Consider the following 20,165-nt stretch of genomic DNA (forward strand, 5'->3'; position numbering starts at 1 on the left):
TAAACTTGAAACGTGCTAATAACGCGTGGTTCTCAAGTAAGCTAAAGGTCATTCTTGGGCTTGGCCTTCGTTCGCTAGAGAAAGGCGTTGTAGCTGATCGAAGCCTTGATCATTGAGCATTACTTTGCTGATTTCTTAGCGTAAAGATGGCGACAGAAGTTATCACACCGCCTGTTGAGCCGGAGCAACTCGAAGTTAAAAGCGAAGAGGCTGAGAAACCCGAGGAGAATCATGTCGAAGAGAAGCAGGATGACACAGCGAATGAAAACAAGCCAGAGGAGGCCGAAGCGAACGCGGTCGCTGAAGGCGAAAAGCAAGAAGAAAATGGCTCCTTGCAGCCGAAAGTTTTACTTTATCAACATCCCCCGTGGAACTTCATTCCTTCGCCGCTTCCCGCCTGCATTAAAGTGGAGACCTACTGCCGAATGATGAAGATTCCTTACGAAAACGTTTACAAAACTGGCACAGACCAGAAGTTACCGTACCTCGAATACCAAGGCGAGACAAAGAAACACAATCTATTAAGCTTCCTTAATTCCAAGTTCGAAGTGGACGCGGATGCTAACCTTAGCGATAAGGACAAAGCTTGCTCACGAGCTTTCCAATGCATGGTAGAGGAAAACACTTTCTGGAGCCTGATGTACTATAGATGGGTGGATAACTTCGCGGAGACGAAGAAATACTTCAAAGGTTTGGATGTTGTCAGAAAGAATGTACGCCCAAAGCTCGATCAAGGCAAATGTGTGAAGTGTCTCGAAGCACATGAGATCGGCAAGCACAACAAGGAAGAAATTTATGCTATTGGCGAGAAAGATCTACGTGCGATGTCTTCTTTCCTCGACGACAAGGAGTTTTTCATGGGCTCTGATCCCTCGACTATCGATTGCACGATGTTTGGGCTCCTGTCATGCCTTCTGTACACGGCCGAGAGCTCGCCGCTGGCTAAAGTTGTGAAGGAAGATTTGAAAAACCTGGTAGATTTCTGCGACCGGATGAAGCTCAACTTCTGGCTTGACTGGAACGAGCTGTGTTCAGAAGAGCAAGTGGAGGAGACGCGACCAAAATCAAGGCTAAGTGTGAAAAAGAAGAAGCGTACCAAAAGTCAAGAACCCGCTGCAGAGGCGAAGGAGGGCGAAACGAGCGGCGAAAAAGAAGGAGAGAAGAAAGAGGGCGAGGAGAATAAGGAAGAAACGCCTGCTGTAAACGGAGATGCGGCGGAAGAGACACCCGCCGAAGAACCAAAGGAACAAGCAGAAGGAGAGAAGGAGGAGGCCAAAGAATCAGAAGAGAAAAAGGATGATGCTGAAGCCCCGGTGGAGAATGGTGATGGTGGCGATGCACCAAAGGCCGAGGAGGCACAAGAATAAACTGTAAGCTTTTCCAATTCGTTTTCTGTGAACTTTGAGCAAACAAAGCGCTTCTATAACCTAGCGAATACTAATGAATTACTTTAGGCGTTCAATCCAGGGACGTTGGTTCCTTATTGTAATTATTATTTTCTCTTGCTTTTTTGCAAGACGTGGCTCTGTTGTTTTCGCTCAGTAAGGGAGGTTGTGTGATGTAAGCGTGTATTCGTTTCGATTGCTGTACTTTTGGACATGGCCTCCGTTGCGAGGGAATTACGAGCGTGTCGAACTCGCGATTCGTGACTGAAAAGCTATTCTTGAATCTTCTTGATTATTATTCACTCGACGCCTGTTTTATTGCTGGATTTCGACCGTTGAAATTGGGAGAAATCTGTTCATTTCGGTAGAAGCAGCCCCGTCGGGAAGGAATTCGGTCGAAAACCCGAAATCGGTGTAATTTTCCGAAGGTGTGCCGCTTTTCAGATCTAGGTGGGGCTTGCCTAACACGCCAGTTAGCGATTTTCGAATTAAGCAGGGGCGATCTCGCTCGGTTACATCAGCACAAAGACATTAATTTTTTATTATAATCTTTTGATTGTTATGAAAAGCTCAACAGTGTAATAATACTCCCGAAGTATTGAAGAAGCAATGTCGGCTCTTTGGTAGGTTAAGTTCGAATTAAGCCGTAGAAAATGAAGTGAGCACACGAGAGAGTAAATCGAAGGCTATAGTTAAAGAAGCCATGATATTTATATAAGTAGAAATCTTCAGACATGCGTTAGAATTACTGTGTATTATGTCAATAGGACGAAATCTATATTCATTCAGTTAACTCGTGGAATTCGAACTATCGAAGTTTTGTTCTGTCTTTATAATGGCGTCTAAGTCTTCGTCCGTAACGTTCTACTGCAGTCGGCAAATATTTACAAAGTGAGTTTTAATCTTGTTCGAGTGTGCGAAATCGGAACTAGATTAAAACAAACTGCTTTCTCATACAATTTAGATGACTTGTTCGCTGTAAACTGTGAAAATTTGCAGATCTGAAGAGAAACGAGTGGTTGAAGATAGTACCGTGAAGTCAAGGTTTTGAATCTAACGATTCTAACAGCTTAATTAGGATTTAATATCTTTCAGTAACTCCAATGTTATAGTTCGTTAACCCGCCCAAAAATACTACTTCGTTGTAGACTTCGCACGTGTTTTGAGGTTTGTTATAATAGATTAAATTACAGTCAAAGCTCTTTGCCATATTGTTTTATTTTTTGCTAAGAAAAGCAAACTAATGTTAAAGACTTGTTTAAATTTATTAAGTAGTAGGATATTATTTTTGGTGTAGTGTACAGCTTGTCCGAGAGACGAGCCCAATGTGCGCCAATTTGAGAGTCAAACCGTAAAATAAGTAGCATAATTTATAGGTTCAGAGCGTGCAATGATCTATCATCTTGTTTGCTAGGCATTTCAGTTGCTAATATTGTTGTCTTGGGAGAATGTGTTGATATAGCAAGTTTCATGCTTCCTATTTCTTAATGTTAACAAGAACCTTTCATTTCCTAAGCTTTTTTTACTGCAAATTATTGTAGTAAGCTTCCCAGTCATGTGTTATGCATCCCTTCATAAATTGTCGGGGAGAAGTTTCAAAGGGTCTGCTAGTTAGCCCGATATAATAGATTTATTTTCCATTTATTTTGTATTGTTGATGATCTTTAAGTAAAAACAGTTTATCGAAAGCTGAAGCTACATAGATAATGTGAGATACTTTGCATGTAATTGCTACCCTTCCAAATTACTTAGTATTTAAAGTAATATTGGTCCATTGTCTTTTGTAGTGACATTGAGAAACTCGTGAGGTACTATGTTTTGCCCTGTTGCTATTTTCATCCACCAGAATTTACTCCCTAATGTTGCTCTTAAATTGCTGCAGAATTTGGAAGGTGTAGCAATGATTTATCTTCTAGGATTGGTGTGATGTAAATGATAGTTTGGTCAGCAGAGGAGTGACATGTCGTATGATGGAATTGATGTGTTACTTTTACGTAGAAATAGCAAGACTTTCCCATGTAAAATGTATTGTTAAATTATATCTAAGAGATGAGATTAAAAAATGAGCAATCATTTGGAGTCTTGGTAGTTTTTGCTTGAACAGCTTTGACTGTTTCGAATAATGTAGTTCCTAAGGGATGGAATTTGGATGTAAAGATTGCATGTTCATCTCCTATAAGTTCTTTGACATGTGTCTGCACAAGACCTTGGCTTTCACAGCCAATTACTATTAAGTGCATGATTATTCCTTTTGAAAGTAACCGTCTTACTTTTCAACTGTTCTAATTCTGGGTAAATATTTTGGCAAGCATGTTGCTATCCTAAGTGACGTTATATATAAACATGGTTATTTTGGAATAGAATTTTGCTCGTCACTTGGCCAATACAAGTTTGTTTTTGTGATATTAGCACAGAAATGCATTTGCTAAATGCTAATTTGGGCAGTTACATTGAGGCATAATGACAAGAGAAAATGTCTTTATCACTGGATTATATTACAGATGAAAAATGGATTGTTTTTGTCTTCTGGAAGTTGCCATGGTTTGTGTTGTGAATTTGGTACAGCCATTTAATGCTGTAAATATCTAGGAATTGTGTTAGCCTAAAAATATGTATCCAATATCTCTAGCTAAATTCAAAAAATGTTGCAGTTATTCTTAAGTTCCATTCCTAAAGGAGTAATGTACACACGAACCCCTCTATTTCATACTCTCATGGGAGACAGAAAGTAGTTCGAGATAGTGGGAGTTTGAAATAGCTGATAGTAAATGACTGAAAGGCAAAATTCAAGGGAAATGGTTTTGAATTCAAAATAAGCAAGTTGGAATCAGTGGAGTCCAGCTATATTCTGTATTAGTAATGAGCTGAAATGCAACCTGAACTTGCAAGAATAACTTGCAAAATTTTGTGTATGTGGTAGGGTTTTTTATTTGCCTTTATTCCATGGAAACTGCATTACTCTGTTTAACAAGTTCAACCCTGCTTGTTGAGGGAATTTAGTTGTGGTCACAATTCAGGCCTGAAAGAAATGAGACTGCAAGGACATGGGAGAGATCATTGCATTTTTGTTTACGATTAACAAAAACAAAAACTGGGCCACCCACACATTTCAGAACTGTGTAACTGTAATGAAGGGAAATTGATCGATCTGTAGGCCTGTTTGTGTTTTTTGGGGGGGGCTACTTTGGATGGATTTGCATTTTCTCAAAGGTTGTTTTAATCAATTGAGCTTGAACCATGATGCAACATCTCTTGAGTTATTTCTCCAGTTCCTCAAAATGTTCTTGTGTTTCTGTTCTCTTCGGAAGTGCAATATTTCTCCCTTTTAACCAGATATTGATATTTAAACTTTGTGCAGTTACAGTGTGAGAATCTGCCAGGATAAAATGGGAAACAACTCTTGGGATCAGTGCCACATTTTTCTGTGATTACAAAATTTGACCAAAGGATTGGCTTATGTTTTAGCTGTACAAGACCACAAGAAGTTGAATTGATACATGCTTTCCATGCATGGTGGCCTATCAGTTCGAATTGGATTCTGGGTTAAAGTCAAGCACACTCATCCTTGTAGTTTGCTCTTGGGGTTCACAGTTCCATTTATCACTCACTGCATGTAAAATAAATGAAGTGTGTCTGTGAACTTCAGTGTCATCGTAGATCAGGAAGGGGTCCAGACTGCTCCCATTAAAAAATTAGCCCCTACCCACTTTACAACAAAACTGATCTGCCACAGAATGAGAGAATGTCCTGGGATACTTGTAACCAGTAGCCTGCGAATGTAGACGTATTTTCGGCTGTCACTTGCCTCTGGCAAAAATAATTTGTTACCTGGATACATTGCATCCAGCTACAAATACTGGTGTTAAAGGCCCAGTATTGGCCATTATGCTTTGCGTGCCTCTGTTGTTGTTTTGGATTTCACAGGAGGGAGGCATCTATTGTTTTCAAGTTCTGTTCTGGCGACAAACAAAAGAATCCCCAGAAATTAATTTCGACATCACAACAATGGCTGCCAAGAGATCACAGTGTGCAGTGCTTAATGGGAAATACTGTGTCTTTAAATACAAGGTGCTAGTACAAATGGAGCTCAATTCAATGCAAAGTCAAAATCGATCATGGACTTAGGAATCTTGTACTGACATTCCAAAATGTCAGGAAAGGATCGCTTTTGATAATAATATTATCTGTGATTTTGGCACTTGAAATGTGAGTGCTCAGCTTAATGCTGAAGAGAAGGGTGATACAGTGCCAGGCTGTCCTGTTGAGGCCCCTATAAGGGTTTTCAAAAATCTGGATGGTTAAAGCAGATATGCAGGGATATAGAGTAGGAAGATTATTAATTTGCAAAAGGTTAAGTTTTAAGCGATATGGGATATGTTTAGGTCAAAAAATTAATGGGATATGGGACACTCAGACCCCATCCCCCCAACCCCAGGAAGATAGGTGGAGATCACCTCTGAAAACCTTTGGTTGGAGTGTGAACCATTTCTTTTATCTGTAGTCTTACATCCTTAGAGAGTATCCCCTTCCCCCTGTCCATACTTCTTAACACCTGACATAATATCAGGGTTTGAGATGGGTGGGTGGGTGAGGCTGTAAATATACAGGCACCATTGCTATCAGGATGCATCAATTACTGACCGAGTGGAAAATGTTTTAGTCACCTGCAACCATAAAGTCAGTAACTGAGCAGTAACACTATGTTGGACAGGTTCTAACCCCATGGTCTCCCCAGCCCGCCAGCTTTTTGCCTCCGCTCTGAGCCCGTCAAGTGTTGTTCAGCGGTTAAAGGGCAACATTTCAATATGGCGGACGGTGGGTCTTCGAAGTTGTTGGTAAAACACTTGCCTTCGCAGCTTAGTGTAAGCGATAAAACCGACTTATTAAAACACTTTGGAGCTAAAGAAGTAATATGTATGGAAAGACGAGGAAAATTGGTGAGTATTTCTTCGGCATTTTGGAATGCAACTGAAGTAATGTTAATCACCTGGACCCGGGCTTGTTTTAATTTGACTAGTACGCACTGCTTTTGTACTTTAGCTTAATTATTTAAGGTGGCTCCTTATAATTTTACGACCGCACGCAAGCTCAGGACGAAAGCTCTAAGCCTTGTCCAAACGGGAAATGTTTGGTGATCAAACACAATCAAACATTGTTTTGTGACCAAACATTTTCTCGTTTGGAAACCTTGTTGGGTCGTGTTGGATCGTGTTTGATAAAATTTAAACGGCATCAACATGAAATCAAATATTGCAAAACACTTTTTTCGTTCAAACAAGCTCGATACCGTTTGGCCACTCTGTACAACACAACCATGTTTGTCACCAAACGTGTTTGTGGTCAACAAACATTTCCCATTTGGACTGAGCTTTAGGCCCTGTTTCCAAGCAGGTAGGGTAACCACTAGTGCTAAGGTTGCCCTAGATAGGGGGTCAAAGATAGCCCGCTGTTACAAGCAAATCGTTTCAAGTGGGTTACCCTACTTCCTGAGACAACTTCTTGCTGGTTACGATTTAGTAAGTTAACTTGGTAAATGTAATTGATGAAATCGATAACAATTGTATTGCTAAACCTATGTTAATTTGAACTATGTGGTTTATCAGTTCCACTGAAATCTTTTCAATTTCGAAGCTCAATTAGCAATTAACTAGCTGAGCACAAGGGTTGCCCTAGGCTTTATAACAATTCTTTAAGTTGTGTATTTAACTTTGATTTTTATTCTGTGGTTGAAGTATATGTAAATTTTATATAAATTGATTGTGTTTCATGTACCAGTATTCATCTCTCACAGGTATTTTATTTAGAAATCTACATAATGACCAGCTCCTTTCCAATGAAGTTTGGCGTTAAATTCACAACTTTGTTTTGAAGTTCGCAATTTGATTGAGAATTACGTAACGAAATTGCGTAGCAAACTTCAGGAATTTCAAACAAACTTTGGAAAGCGTTTGTCAAAAGTTTGGTGAAGCGCACTGTAAATTTTTATTCCACACTTCAAAATATTTAATGAGTAGATTAAGGTGATTTTATATAATTATTGTCTTTCCTAGAGTGGTGAAGTAAGTCCAACAGCATTATTTCTAGAGAAAATTTAGGGCCACCTTTTACTACCATCTCCAACAAAGAACTCAAGGAAACTATCCTAATAGCTAACAAGCTTGGGAGTTGATTGTTATCTCTGAATTACCGGTAATTGCCTATATTTTCAGAAAGATGCTGCTTTTGTTGAGTTTTCCACCCAGGCAGAAGCAGTGAGGGTAAGTTCAAACTTTAGGAAACAAGTCTGATTTTCTTTAATACATTTCAAATAACTGCACCTTTCAGTAACACACGAACTGTGCAGCTCAAAGCCTAAGTAAGGGTTTCCATGGACTAGACATTTAGGTGTTGACAACTATAATTTTGTTATCAACAACTAAATGTTATCGACAACTAAGAAACGTAGCACTTGGTTGAGATGAGTTGTGAACAGCTAAACACTAAATTTCTAGTTGTTGACAACTAAGCAGTTTCCCTTTTGGAAAAGGGAAACTGCTTTTATTTAGTTGTCAACAACTACGTTTTTGGCAATTCTTCCTGTGTGTGGGAACCATTGGTTAGTTGTTGACAGCTATCAAAACTGCATTGTCAGTGGACAGTGGTTTGAGCATGTGTATGTTGTTTTGAGCATGCGTAGTGAATGTTGGTTTTCAAGGTCTTGCTGGCCTGACTTAGTTATCGAGAACTAACACTCCAATGTGTGGAATGCTTGCCTTGGACACAATTAGTTGTCCATAACATTTAAATGTTGATAACAAATAGTTGTCGACAGCTAAATATCTAGTCTGTGGAGGTCCTAAGGATTGTAGTTTTGGCTGCCATCAATATATTGATCATAATTTTGATGACAACTAACTAACCTTGAAAAGAAAAGACAAACAAAACAAATCAAAATCTATCAATCACAACCCATAGACGTGACCTTTTGAACCTGTTGAAGTAAGCTTTTGTTTCCTGAGAGGTTTGCTAAAGTGATGAACAGCAAAAAAACATGAAACTGTTGTTAGAATAGAGTTTGCATGCTATTGAAAGGTGCAGTAATGATAACTGAAACAGCATTTTTCATAGAGTAAATTGACACAGTACATGCACACTGTAACATGCAACTTGTTTCTGTGCCAATACAATTTTTTTATTAAACTGGTGCCAATTTGTGAACTGGTACATAGTGTTTTCAAATGTTACAACTGCACTCATGTATATGATTTGGGTTTCAGGGATTATTTTAAATTCCTACATGTATATGTCCTAAAATATACATGTAGTGTGTATATTGTGCTCATAATTTGAAATCTGCTACAGCACCCTGCTACTGCACCCTGGGCTAATTTTTTAGCTACTTGGAATGCCCAACTGAAATCATCATTCAGATCTGCACTTTGCCCAGATCAGGGTTTCCAACAGCTTTCTTAAGTACATGTACTGGATTTCTTCCTGAAACTTATGAGATGCTCGAGTCAAAAAAAAAAAGAAAGAAAATATGGTAACTATGCAAATACATGGCATTAAAGTACTCAACATTGTTTGGTAGATAACTGGAGGAGACGTCCAGCCTTCGGCCTCTAACCCTAACTACAGCACTATTCATTACACATTGTACAGGCACTCTCTCAGTTACACCAGTCTGAGGTCCTCGGCAGCATATTGACAGCAGAGTATGCCAAACCCTTTCATGAACGTCTTGCAGCTCAGCAGTGTAGCAGGTAAGCGGTCAAGGTTTCGGTCTGTTGTCACATGAACATGTACTCCATTCCGCGGACTGTAGCCAACTTCTTACAATTTCTCTTTTCTCAAGTGCTCTTTTAAATTGTTACATCCCTAATATAACTTTTTGCAAGAAGGGCAGCTAAGTGAGAATAACATATTAAGATTTTTATATATTGACACCAGCTCTTTAGAGAAGACTGCAGACTGTTAGAATTGTTAAGAAAGCATGCGGTACAGATGGACAGATTTCTCCATCGTTTTCTTAACCCTTCAAGCCCTGACTGTAGGCCCAAAGACCACTTGTAAGTAATATATATTTACCAATTATGCTCCACTAAAAACTGCTATATTTAGCTTTTTAATAGCATTTTGTGCCATATGGCACTATCAGGGCTTAAAGGTTAAAAATCAGAGGAAACCCCCAACAGAGAAGCTGGCTGAGATTATAAAGTTGTAATTAATCCTGTTATTTTTGTTGGCATCCCACCATATGAACTTTTAGCAACCTTGAACTGTGTTGATTATTTTGTCACTTAAGGCTTTTATAGGGGAATGGAAAAATAGGTTCCTTGGGACTTACAATTTTATTAAAATTTTGTTTCACTAACATTGCAATGTCTATCCCAAATAAGTGCTCTGTCTGCAAAACCCTCTGTCAAGCTCTCATAATAAAATGGCACAGTGAAATTTTTTTATATAATCAAATTTTTATGAGCATGATAAGACATAACTTTTGGCTGGGTTTTTAAAAAAATTCACTGGTGGGGTTCAGAGCCACCTTAAAGTTTTGAAAATTTAAGGTGGTTCTGAACCCTATGTACAGAATTTTACTAAACTTTGCCAAAAGTTGCATTAATCAATCTATACTCACTCTTGCTCAAAATAAAAAAGTTATAACGATGAAAATATTAAAAGTAAAATTTAGAGTACTGCTGCCTGGAATAACCATAGGGGCTAGCGGAGGCAGGCAGCAGTTAACATCAGTATTAAATAGAAACAATATACAAGTCAGCAAGAAAACTGAATGCTATTTCTATGTTACATGTATGAAGGAAGTCTAGAATAGTTAAATTTATATATGAATACAAAACATTAATGTAAGAAGAACACACAATAGCTATGGCAACTAACAACAGCTATATATTAAACTATAAAAGTAAGACTTGGAAAGGTGACAGAAAACAGAAATGAGCATCTTATCATGCTTATCAAAATTTAATAATATAAAGAAATTTCACCGCTTTTGAATTATAAGCTTTTAAAGCTATAATAAAGGGTGATTTAGCAGGTCATACTGTTGCTATGGTAACCTACTGTGTCATGAAAATTATAACAAGGTGTTCACCAATGCTATGATTGTAGCATCAACTGATAAATGGTGGTTACAATGACCCATCAAAACCTAAGCCTTGGAAAGTGCTGGAAACTGTTTTGAGTGACCTTAAAAGGCAAAATAATGTGAATCAGGGCTTTTGCCACAGTACTCTCTGTTTGATCATGGACTTCAGTGAGGGAACGGTTAAATCTGCTGGTGGTTGAAATAAAACAGTGTTCCTGAATTTGAAATATCCTGAGAAGCTCATTGATTCAACCATCACCAGATTCAATCGTTCCCTCGCTCAAGTCCATGATCAAACAGAGAGCACTGTGGCGGAAAACCCAATGCACATTATTTTGCCTTTTAAAGCCAAAATTTGGCTGACATTGTATGCAGTGACTTAAGCGACCTTTCCATGAAGATAAACAAAGATCTGCAGTCCATCTTCACAAGTAGGAAACTCATCCAAGACCTTAGAGTGATGAAGAAGAAACCATCTCTAGTAAATCAACAATGCGTTGTTTGCAAATGCAAAATAATGTAACTTGTGCAATTCAAGTTATGTCGGATACACATGCCGACACCTGTTTAATGAGCAAGGCATTAATGAGCATAAGTAGTCAGTGGTCAGAAAACACCTTTGCAAAAGTCACAACCAAGACCAACCAAATATGCATGAACAATTCAGCATCTTAAAGAATTGCAGAGGGAAACTGGCAAGAACGCTTGATTTAAGAGATGTTGCTAATCAAAGAAAAAAGACCAAACATAAACACACAAGCGGACTCTATGCGGGCAAAAGTGTTTAATTAGCTGATATTGCTCCTCACATTTTCCCTTAACACCTAAACTAGTATATATCTGAACTGAATCTTTTTTAATCTGTATTTGATAATTGTAACAAGATGATGTCGAAACATCATGTTATAGAGTTCAGCCTTGACATTGGCGTAAAACATATGTTTATAAAAAAGAAAGAGTGTATCAGGGGTTTAATTAAGGGCTGGCACTGGACAAAATGACTGGCTGTGAGGATGATTTTTACTGCCTGGTTTAACCATTGACAGAGACAAGTTTTTGTTCTAAAAAGGTCAGTTCAGAAAAGTTTTGCCCACCTGTGAAAACCAGTTGCCCTTCGGCTGAAAATGTCAATGAAATGCTTATGTGTGATATGACTTATTACAATGTAGGGTGGAGCCTAAGACAGAGTTGGATGAAAAAACCAAGAATGAGAAGGACACACAAAAACAAGAAACACAACAAGGAAGCAAAGAGAAAGTCAAATCCAACATCCAAGGAATTGCCCCAGGACTAGGGTAAGAAAAAATAAGAACCATGCACTGCTTATGCTATAGGCTACTCACTATCGACAACAGAATAGATAGTGAGTAGCGTAGCCAATCAGAAAACAGCGTTTGTGATAGAATGCGAGTAGATTTACAGTGTATACTAAAACTTGATAGAAACACAGAAATTGCTTACAATCATTGTTTTATTTCAGAATCAAGTACAGTAGCAATCCAAGTCTTCACTATGTGTATCCTCCAGTGAACTCAGCAATCCTCACCAACATTGCTCACACATTAGCTTGTGTTCCAAGATTTTATATCCAGGTACGTTGTCTGAGATCAGAAGATTGCACTTCTGGTTCTCATCACAGATTGCATTATGTAGGGCTCGACTTTCAGGGAAAAACCGTGGTGCCACCTGGCCCCTAAGTTTTCAGATTTAGTTGCCAACAAGGTTATTTCAGTGTAAAGCGTGAAAAGTTAGTCGCCAGTGAAAAAATTAGGTTACATTGGGGTCCCAGTCTGATTATCTTGTTCTTGTACTTGTTTGAAAGCCAGTTGAGTATATTTGTCTATAATTCTGGAAACAAAATTATCAATTTTTTTTGCTTATAATTTCTGGGATTTGCTTTTGAAAATTTGACGTACAGTAACTGAAGAAGAAGAAAGGGAATGAAAAGAAAACCTAAATTGTAAAATTCAATAATAATTGATCAAGTTTTAACAAAAGAAATCATGAACATGACAGAGTTTGGATACCCGATCTTAATTATTCCTAGCTATTTTCTCATTAGTTTTAGTTCTGATTGAGAAGAAATATATCAAACACTCAAGACAGAGTTTGATCACCTCAAAGTTTGTCAAAAATACTGTACTGGGCATCATATTTTCAACTCTCTTCTCTGTGTTTTGAAATGTGGTCAAACACAGTCTTTCGTATTTGGTATCGTACATCAAAATTCATCAAAATCCTGCAACTCTGTCAGACTTGACCAATGTTTTTTCATGGTGTAATGAAACATTACTTTTAATTACTACTGTAGCAAGATTTGAAATGGTTATTGTCCAATAAAATAACTGATCAAGCTTACAGAAGCTTATAAAATTACTTTTGAATGACTAATAATTTATTTCAGAGGCAGTCTAATAAATTCTGTCAATGCAAATAAATTACTAGCCTCGTGAAAATGGTATTGTCCCTTCCCCTTCCCGGAAAAGTGAGGATATTCCTGTTTTCCCTCAAACTAACCTAATTTGTTTCTTTCTTGTATAGGTTTTGCATCTGATGAATAAAATGAATCTCCCAGCTCCATTTAGCCAGGTGACCCCTACCCCACCTGTGGTAAGATTTGTAATGTGATCCGGGCGCACTTTTCAGAATATATTCCATTTTAGTTAACCTAGCTCTGGGGTGTTTCCTCAGTCAACATTAGATTATTTCCAAACTGTGAGCTTAAAATTGATATCAAACACACCATGAGTGTTTCTCTCAAGGGACTATCAACTTTTGCTCTTCATAGGAGTGACTGCATAATATTATCAGGAAACGTGAACACTTTGAATGGGTCAGATTGTGCAAACATGTATATACAAGAATAAAACGTTGAAAGTTCATTTTGTGAATTAAATTGGGAGGCTCGGGGCCTTATGAAAAGTGTGCTTTTATCTATGGATTGAGCTGTCTGGATTTAAGCCCTAGGCAGGGTGATTGTGTTGTGTTCTTGTGGATTGCACTCCACTCTCGCAGTGGCTTTCTCCACCCAGGTGAATAACTGGGTAGCAAAAAAGTGTTTGGGGCAACCTGACAGTAAGCTGTGGAGTACCTGTGATGGTACATCCAGGGGGCAGTAGCAATACTCATAGCCGCTTCATGTTCCAGAAACTAGAGTTAAGCTCCTGAAGCTATGAGCCTTTTAAGCTTTTAAGACTTTTAGTCAATTTTTAACTTTTTTGATGAGCTACAAGGATTTAATTTACATGTATTTACGTGTAAACTTCAGTATCAGTCAACTGTCTGTTAAACAAATGTTATCCAGTACACCTTAGTTTAAACATTAGAAGTTTGCTGCAGGGATATCTGGCTGCTGTCGTCTTCTTTGATGATCAATATTTTCTTTGTCATTATTAAGTTAGGTGAAGTACCTGAGGGACCACAGACAACAGTCGCTTCATCAGATGGTGAGATACCTATGTCCAGTGATGAGTCAGAAATAGAAAGTGATGAGGAGGAAAGAGAAAAAAGGTGATCTTAAGCTCAATAATAAATATGTTTATTATACATGTCTCTTGCATCAGCCTGTTCAGTACTGACTCCAGAGGTTACAGACAAGGGTCACCTTTCTGTGGCCTGTGTAACACCAGTGCACACTCATAAAAAGTTAGACTTGCTTACAAGTCGAACTTAGAGATCAAATGAAGGGCTGCATGGAAAAAGACCCTAGGTGACATCTGATAGACTGCAAGATTCTCCTAGCAAATTGCCTTTCTTTTTCTACCATAAAGGAGAATTTGACATGAGATGAAGTGTCGCTTTTTTCAAGTTCGCCTTCAGATAGAGAGCTCAAAGCATGACAACAAGAAGCAAACAACTTTTAGAATGTCTAGTACAAAGTGACTGCAGTTACCTCACTGTGCTTTCTACCTTTTCATTTGTCACAATTATGTGTTAATGCAAGTACCTGTTATAAAAGCTTTCTACCTCTTAGTGTGTTTTTATGAAAGTCACAGACTATTTTTAAGTTATTATAATGTTGCCTTTGAAAAAAGACAATATTAATTGTAGTTTGAGGCATACCACTGCATAGCAGTCTTTCCTGTAATCTGCTCTCTGATTGCTATTCATAAGAGAGCGGTTTTTTCGTTTAAGTGTGGAAAAGTAATTGGTTTTGCATCTCTTTGCTATGTGATTGGTTTAGAAAAACTCACGCCACTTTGTCATTCAATTAGAAGGAAAACCAAAGCCAACTGTGACTCACTTGCATACGTTTTCCCACACCGTGTCAGCTACATCAATAACTTCGGGTCTTGATTGGTTCATTGTATTTTCTTTTTTCTTTGTTAGAGCGGTTTTCAATTGAGTGTGGAAAGTAGTCAGTCAATTACTTTGGTTTTGGTTTTGGTTTGACTATGGTTTGAGGTTGGCTGAGTAGTCTAATTGGCAAGTAATTGGTTTGGTTTGGGTTTGGTTTTACGGCACTCAACTGAATTCTGCTCTATGACTAGAAATTAGATTCCAATCACTGTTGGCTCTTTAAGGGTTAATGAAAGACTGGTGATTTTGCTTCAGAGCTAAGGAAAGGGCTGAGCATGCCCAGAGAATGTCTGTTGCTAAACCAGGCACAGGTGCGAATAAACGTCACAAGGTGAAGCTTCATCCAGCTCAACCACCGACCAAGAAGGTCAGATCAGCGCCATTATCCAAACACACTCCTGAGAGTGTAGAGAAAGCATTTGAACAGCCTGCTGGTCAGCCCAAGAAGATTGAGTTCAAGCTTACAGAGGCAATCTCAAACATATTCGAGTCTGCAGCTTACAATGAGATGAGAGGTAAAGTATGTTCCTTGTCTGTGCCGCTGACCAACATACCGACAGATGGATGGACTGAATGACTTAATGATTGAATGACCAATTATTTTAAAGGATTCACAGAGTTACTGTTCACAGTTGGCGAGTCAGTTGGTCAGTCAATCAGTCAAACAGTCGGTCAGTCAGACAGTCGGTTAGTCAGTCAGTCAGTTGCTTAGTCGGTTGGTCGGGCAGCTATTCGGTCAGTCTGTCATTCAGTCAGTCAGTCAGTTGGTTAGTCAGTTGGTCAGGCAGTCAGTCAGTCAGTCAGACAGTCGGTCAGTCCGTCAGTCAGTTGGTTAGTCATTTGGTCAGACAGTCTGTCAGTCTGTCTGTCTGTTGTTGAGTCATTTAGTCAGTCAGTTGGTCAGTCAACGGTAAAACACTGAAACGCCTTCCCTCCGATTTTCATGAGGAGAGTGGATGATCTAACACCGACACTTAGTCAGTTAATATATCTCTTACCACTGAATCATTGAATCTATTGGCAAACCTTGGCAATTCAGTTCCCTAACAGCTAGCTTTGTTTACAGCTTCCATTGCACAAGAGGTGGAAGGTTTTGGTAGATTTGCACCTCCTGAAGATCTTGATGATGACAAACATGATGAAAAAGAAGATGAATCTGATTCTGAAGAAAGCAACGATTTTATCTCGTCAGCGGAGTTACGAAGAAACAGAATTAGTACCAAAGGTAAACAAACTTATTCTCTTTGTAAACAAATTTACATTTTAAACTACTAAAGTTCTCTTTGCAAATAACTTTACATGAAGTAGAAAAATAGATAGAGTGGTCTTCACTTGAGTGTTGAAAAGTAATTGGTTTTGCATTACTACGTTACACGATTGGCTTAAAAAATTCACGCCTCGTTTTCATCCAACCAGAGAAAAACGAGAACCAATCGCGACGCGATTTCTATCAAAGGGTAGCTAGCCACTTATGTGAGACCTTGAGAGATCTGCTACTCGATCCAAAGTGATTTTTTGTCTTCACAGAAATGCCTGAGTTATCTGCTTTCAAGAATTACAAACCAGGAGATCCTACCTGTAGACTCTACATCAAAAACCTGGCAAAAACTGTCGATGAAAAGGTAGTGTTCATATTTGTGCCTATACTGAAACATTGACGGTCAAACCCGGTGAATAGTTTCCTTTGTCGACGTCCTTTAGGGCTGTCAGTGATAAACCCAAAGAGCGTCTGCGATGGAAGCTCGGCCAATCATTGTTTCCACTGATAAAGTAATAACTTCATTATTTTAAATTTGAGTTTATTCTTCTTTTCAGGTTTAAATTGAAAGTTCCGAAGCTCCAAAAAACGGAAACAGAATATCTCGGGGTCCTAGTACAGTTTATTTTCTCCCAATTTAAGCAACGAATTTGTAATTCGCGAGCGGGAAACACGATAAATTCATGGCGCGGACGAGAGCTTCGTCCTTCTCGCTCGTGGGTCACTCATGACTCCCAAACTGAGCTCCTTCCGCCGAAAGAGAGACTGATCTCAGTCAGAGAAAACGCCTATTTATAAACTGAACAATTCTCATCTGAGTGCTGCAAAACTAAGACCAAAGCAGTCACAATGGCCAAAGACGCAACACAACAAGCCAATGTATCAGAGCTTAGGCTGCACTGCAATCGCGGAAAACGCGGGAGGCTAGGGGGAAAGCGGAAAATGCATCTTAGGGAGTAGTAGTGAGGCTGAATGACGTGTGAGGGGGAGGGAAAGGAAAGATGTGTTTTGCTCTCTGCCTCTCCTCCCTAACTTTGCACTTTTGTTGGTTTTTTTTAGGATCTTAAGTTCATATTTGGTCGGTACATTAACCACAATGTAGAGGAAGAAAAAGACAGGTGTTGTATGAGGTTGAATGCAGTGGAACCCTCCTTACGGCCACCTCGTTACTGAGGCCACCTCGTTATTGCTGCCACCTCCTTATTGCGGCCACTTTGTTCTGGTCCGATCAAAAGCTTAGTCAGTCATTTTCTTATTTAAAGAACCCTTTAACACGGCCACTCCGTTAATACGGCCAACTTTTTGTGCCCCGTTGGTGACCGGATTGACGGGGTTCCACTGTACTCCATTTTATTCTCATTTTTACAGTATTGGCTTGAATAATGTTGTTGTCCCTGGAGGTATTAGAAACTGCGAAATCTTCAATCAAAACTCACTTCAACTACTTCATTGGGCTACTTCACTATTCGCTCGTTGATAATACTCAGAAATGAATGTGTGAAAAGTTTAAAACCTACGGGCGATATTGTTCAGTGAAAAGATCTTTACTTTTAAGTAAGAGATTTCCTTGCGAACTTTCACTCGGTCGGTCTTACGAAATAACGTGTGACGCAAAAGGCCTATTAAGATTTCGCGTTGGAACTGTGCGTATCTAGCTCCAATGTGCGCCGCATAACAGACGATTAGCAGCACTTTTACCTCACCAAATTGATGCATGGCGGTATTTTGAACACACCCAACAAAGCAACGAAGTCATAATTTCCCATCAAGCTTTGCAAGAATAAACATGGCGCTGCGCGGGAAACTTGAAATTCAAAAATGGCAAACACAAAACGTCCAGTATTCAAACCAAGTGTAGAATTATCGAATTCAAAGCTCTAAAACAATTATACACGAATACCAAGTTTTGATCTGGAACAAATCTTTTTTTTTTTTTTCAGATTTGACATTCGTCTGATGAAGGAAGGTCGTATGAAGGGACAAGCTTTTATCACACTGCCAAGTGAAGACAAAGCAAAGAAGGCCTTGAGAGACGTACATGGCTACATCCTCCAAGGGAAACCAATGGTCATTGTATCCTTGAATAGACTTTTTTCACTGCACCAATTTAGGGGAGATGTAGATGTGCTGAGAACGTAAAGTTAAGGAAGGTTTCAATCCGAGGCAGGTAGATTAAAACCAAGGAGTAACGTTCTTCCTTAAAAAGAAACCATCTCCTTCCCAAATTTCCCAAGGGCAAAATACTTTTTACCCATTCGCAAGTTTGTGTACGATCACCTAAATCAAATATATTTTCAGGAGGGGCTTTTCCTCAGACTTTGCGAAGAAGAAGGCCTGTTTATTCCCTTTGAAAACAAAGTTTGACGCTGACATCAACCTCATTTTCAAAATAGGTTTTGAAGAGACTTTCTTTTCAGACGGAAGGTTTGACACAGAAGTCTCTATCACCTCCATATTTCTTTAATTGCATTCCTTAACTGGTTGTTTCCAGCAATTCGCCAGGTCAGCTAAAGCGAAGGACTGAAGTGCTTTGTACTTGTCGAAAAGATCAGAAGAGTTGGCGGAGAACTGCACTCCAACTACAAGAAGACTAGGCAGTTCTCTTCGTATCACGTGGCTTGTCTCCACCAGTTCTGTACAGAATACGATTTACGACACGTGATCAGCTCCCGTGGTTATTGCTGTTATGAACCAGGATGTGTCTGAAGACTGGATTGTGAAGAATGCAAATGAAAGACAGTGCTTCTGAATGAATTCAGCGTAAGGGAAGCCGGGTTCCACAGGGATCCCGTTCGTGTCTCTGATTGATTGTCCCTTGGTTTTACATTTTCCCCGCGCAAGTAACAACCAATTAAAGAAGACACCGATCAATTGGGAGTTAGGTCATCGGTACGGAAGTTTTCTCTCGTGCAGGGGAAGAATGGCGCAAGTGAAGAGAGAGTTATAGGCTTAACTGCGCCATTCAGTTAAAAAAAAAAATCATGATAACAGTTTTTATTATATGGCAAGCTCCGCAAGCGGGCAAAATGAACCAAATCCTACCCGGTGATTAGCTACTCGGACGAACAAGCGGCCGCTATCTTGCCTGCTCAGGTTACCTGCTTTTTTCGCTTGGAAATGGTGTTCTTGATGCCATCTTATAAATACTTCGTTAACCAATCCTGGCCGATCAAGATGGCCGGATATTGTTCTAGGTCTACGCGTCTCGGCCCATAAACACACAAAACAATAATAATAATAATAATAATAATAATAATAATAATAATAATAATAATAATAATAATAATAGTTGTAATTTTTTATAAGCCACTAATAAACATTATTGATTATAATAATAACAACAACAATAACAACAAAAACAACAATAACAACAATAACAATAATAATAATAATAATAATAAAAAATAGAAGTCGGGGTGGCAGTTTTGTGGCTAGAGGACTGGTTTTTTTTTTTATTTCAGATAATTTGAACTTTAGCTAAATACTGACGGAATTACTTGTTGGTTGAATAGTTAATAAATGCAATCGAATTAAATGGAAAATCCAATGACACTTTACTGTTCTTGCGATTAACATTTCACGATGGGAAAGTGCGAGCAGTTGTTTCCTCTGGTTTTGCCAGTAAATAGAGCTCTTATGTTCCTGCTTTTTGGCTAGTGTTGCTTCATGGAACCGTTTTCTATAGATTCGAGGTAATGCACTTTAAATTTCACCGCGCGGTTTTAAGCTTTCATATAAGCTTGTAGTTTAAGTTACATTGCAAATTAAGGTAATCCTATCAGTGCTAGTTGATGGTTTTGAATTAAAATCATTAAGACTTGAATAAAAATGGTCTTATTCTTTCACAGATTTTGTTGTTGTTGTTGTTGTTGTTAGTGTTGTTGTTGGCCGGTGTAGGGGTTGGGAGGGTGGGTGGAGGGGTAATCAACCTCTGATCCTCGACCCTGCCAGAGATACTTGAGGTTGAGAGACTAACAGTCACGTTTTGAGCTGTTTAGTCATGTTCCGTACCAATTAACCTTTATATGGAACTGAAAACGTGTCTGAATTGCAGAAACACCTTAAAAATAGCAACAGCTCACTTCGTCTAGTCTATAGCCATCATTTTACAATCCTTACCTTTTTCGCTAACATTTAG

General features: G+C 38.8%; 2 protein-coding genes across 2 annotated transcripts; both read left to right on the forward strand.

Moving 5' to 3' along the window:
• LOC110061950 (failed axon connections homolog) lies at window positions 1–3,458 on the forward strand. The gene has a single exon (XM_020768814.2). It carries the CDS (start codon window positions 147–149, stop codon window positions 1,365–1,367), a length of 1,221 nt encoding a protein of 406 aa, XP_020624473.2. The 5' UTR covers window positions 1–146; the 3' UTR covers window positions 1,368–3,458.
• Window positions 3,459–6,141: 2,683 nt separating this feature from the next.
• LOC110062001 (RNA-binding region-containing protein 3-like) lies at window positions 6,142–19,876 on the forward strand. Its single transcript, XM_089285984.1, has 13 exons — window positions 6,142–6,322; window positions 7,595–7,642; window positions 9,027–9,127; window positions 11,640–11,765; window positions 11,951–12,062; window positions 13,012–13,080; window positions 13,868–13,980; window positions 15,025–15,284; window positions 15,836–15,994; window positions 16,297–16,391; window positions 17,087–17,145; window positions 17,968–18,100; window positions 18,519–19,876. The coding sequence occupies exons 1-13, from the start codon at window positions 6,191–6,193 to the stop codon at window positions 18,549–18,551; spliced, it is 1,440 nt and encodes a 479-aa protein (XP_089142110.1). The 5' UTR covers window positions 6,142–6,190; the 3' UTR covers window positions 18,552–19,876.
• Window positions 19,877–20,165: the final 289 nt, after the last annotated feature.

Source organism: Orbicella faveolata, unplaced genomic scaffold, assembly GCF_042242905.1.
Source record: "Orbicella faveolata isolate gen_17 unplaced genomic scaffold, um_ofav_v1 contig_1, whole genome shotgun sequence".
NCBI lineage: Eukaryota > Metazoa > Cnidaria > Anthozoa > Scleractinia > Merulinidae > Orbicella > Orbicella faveolata.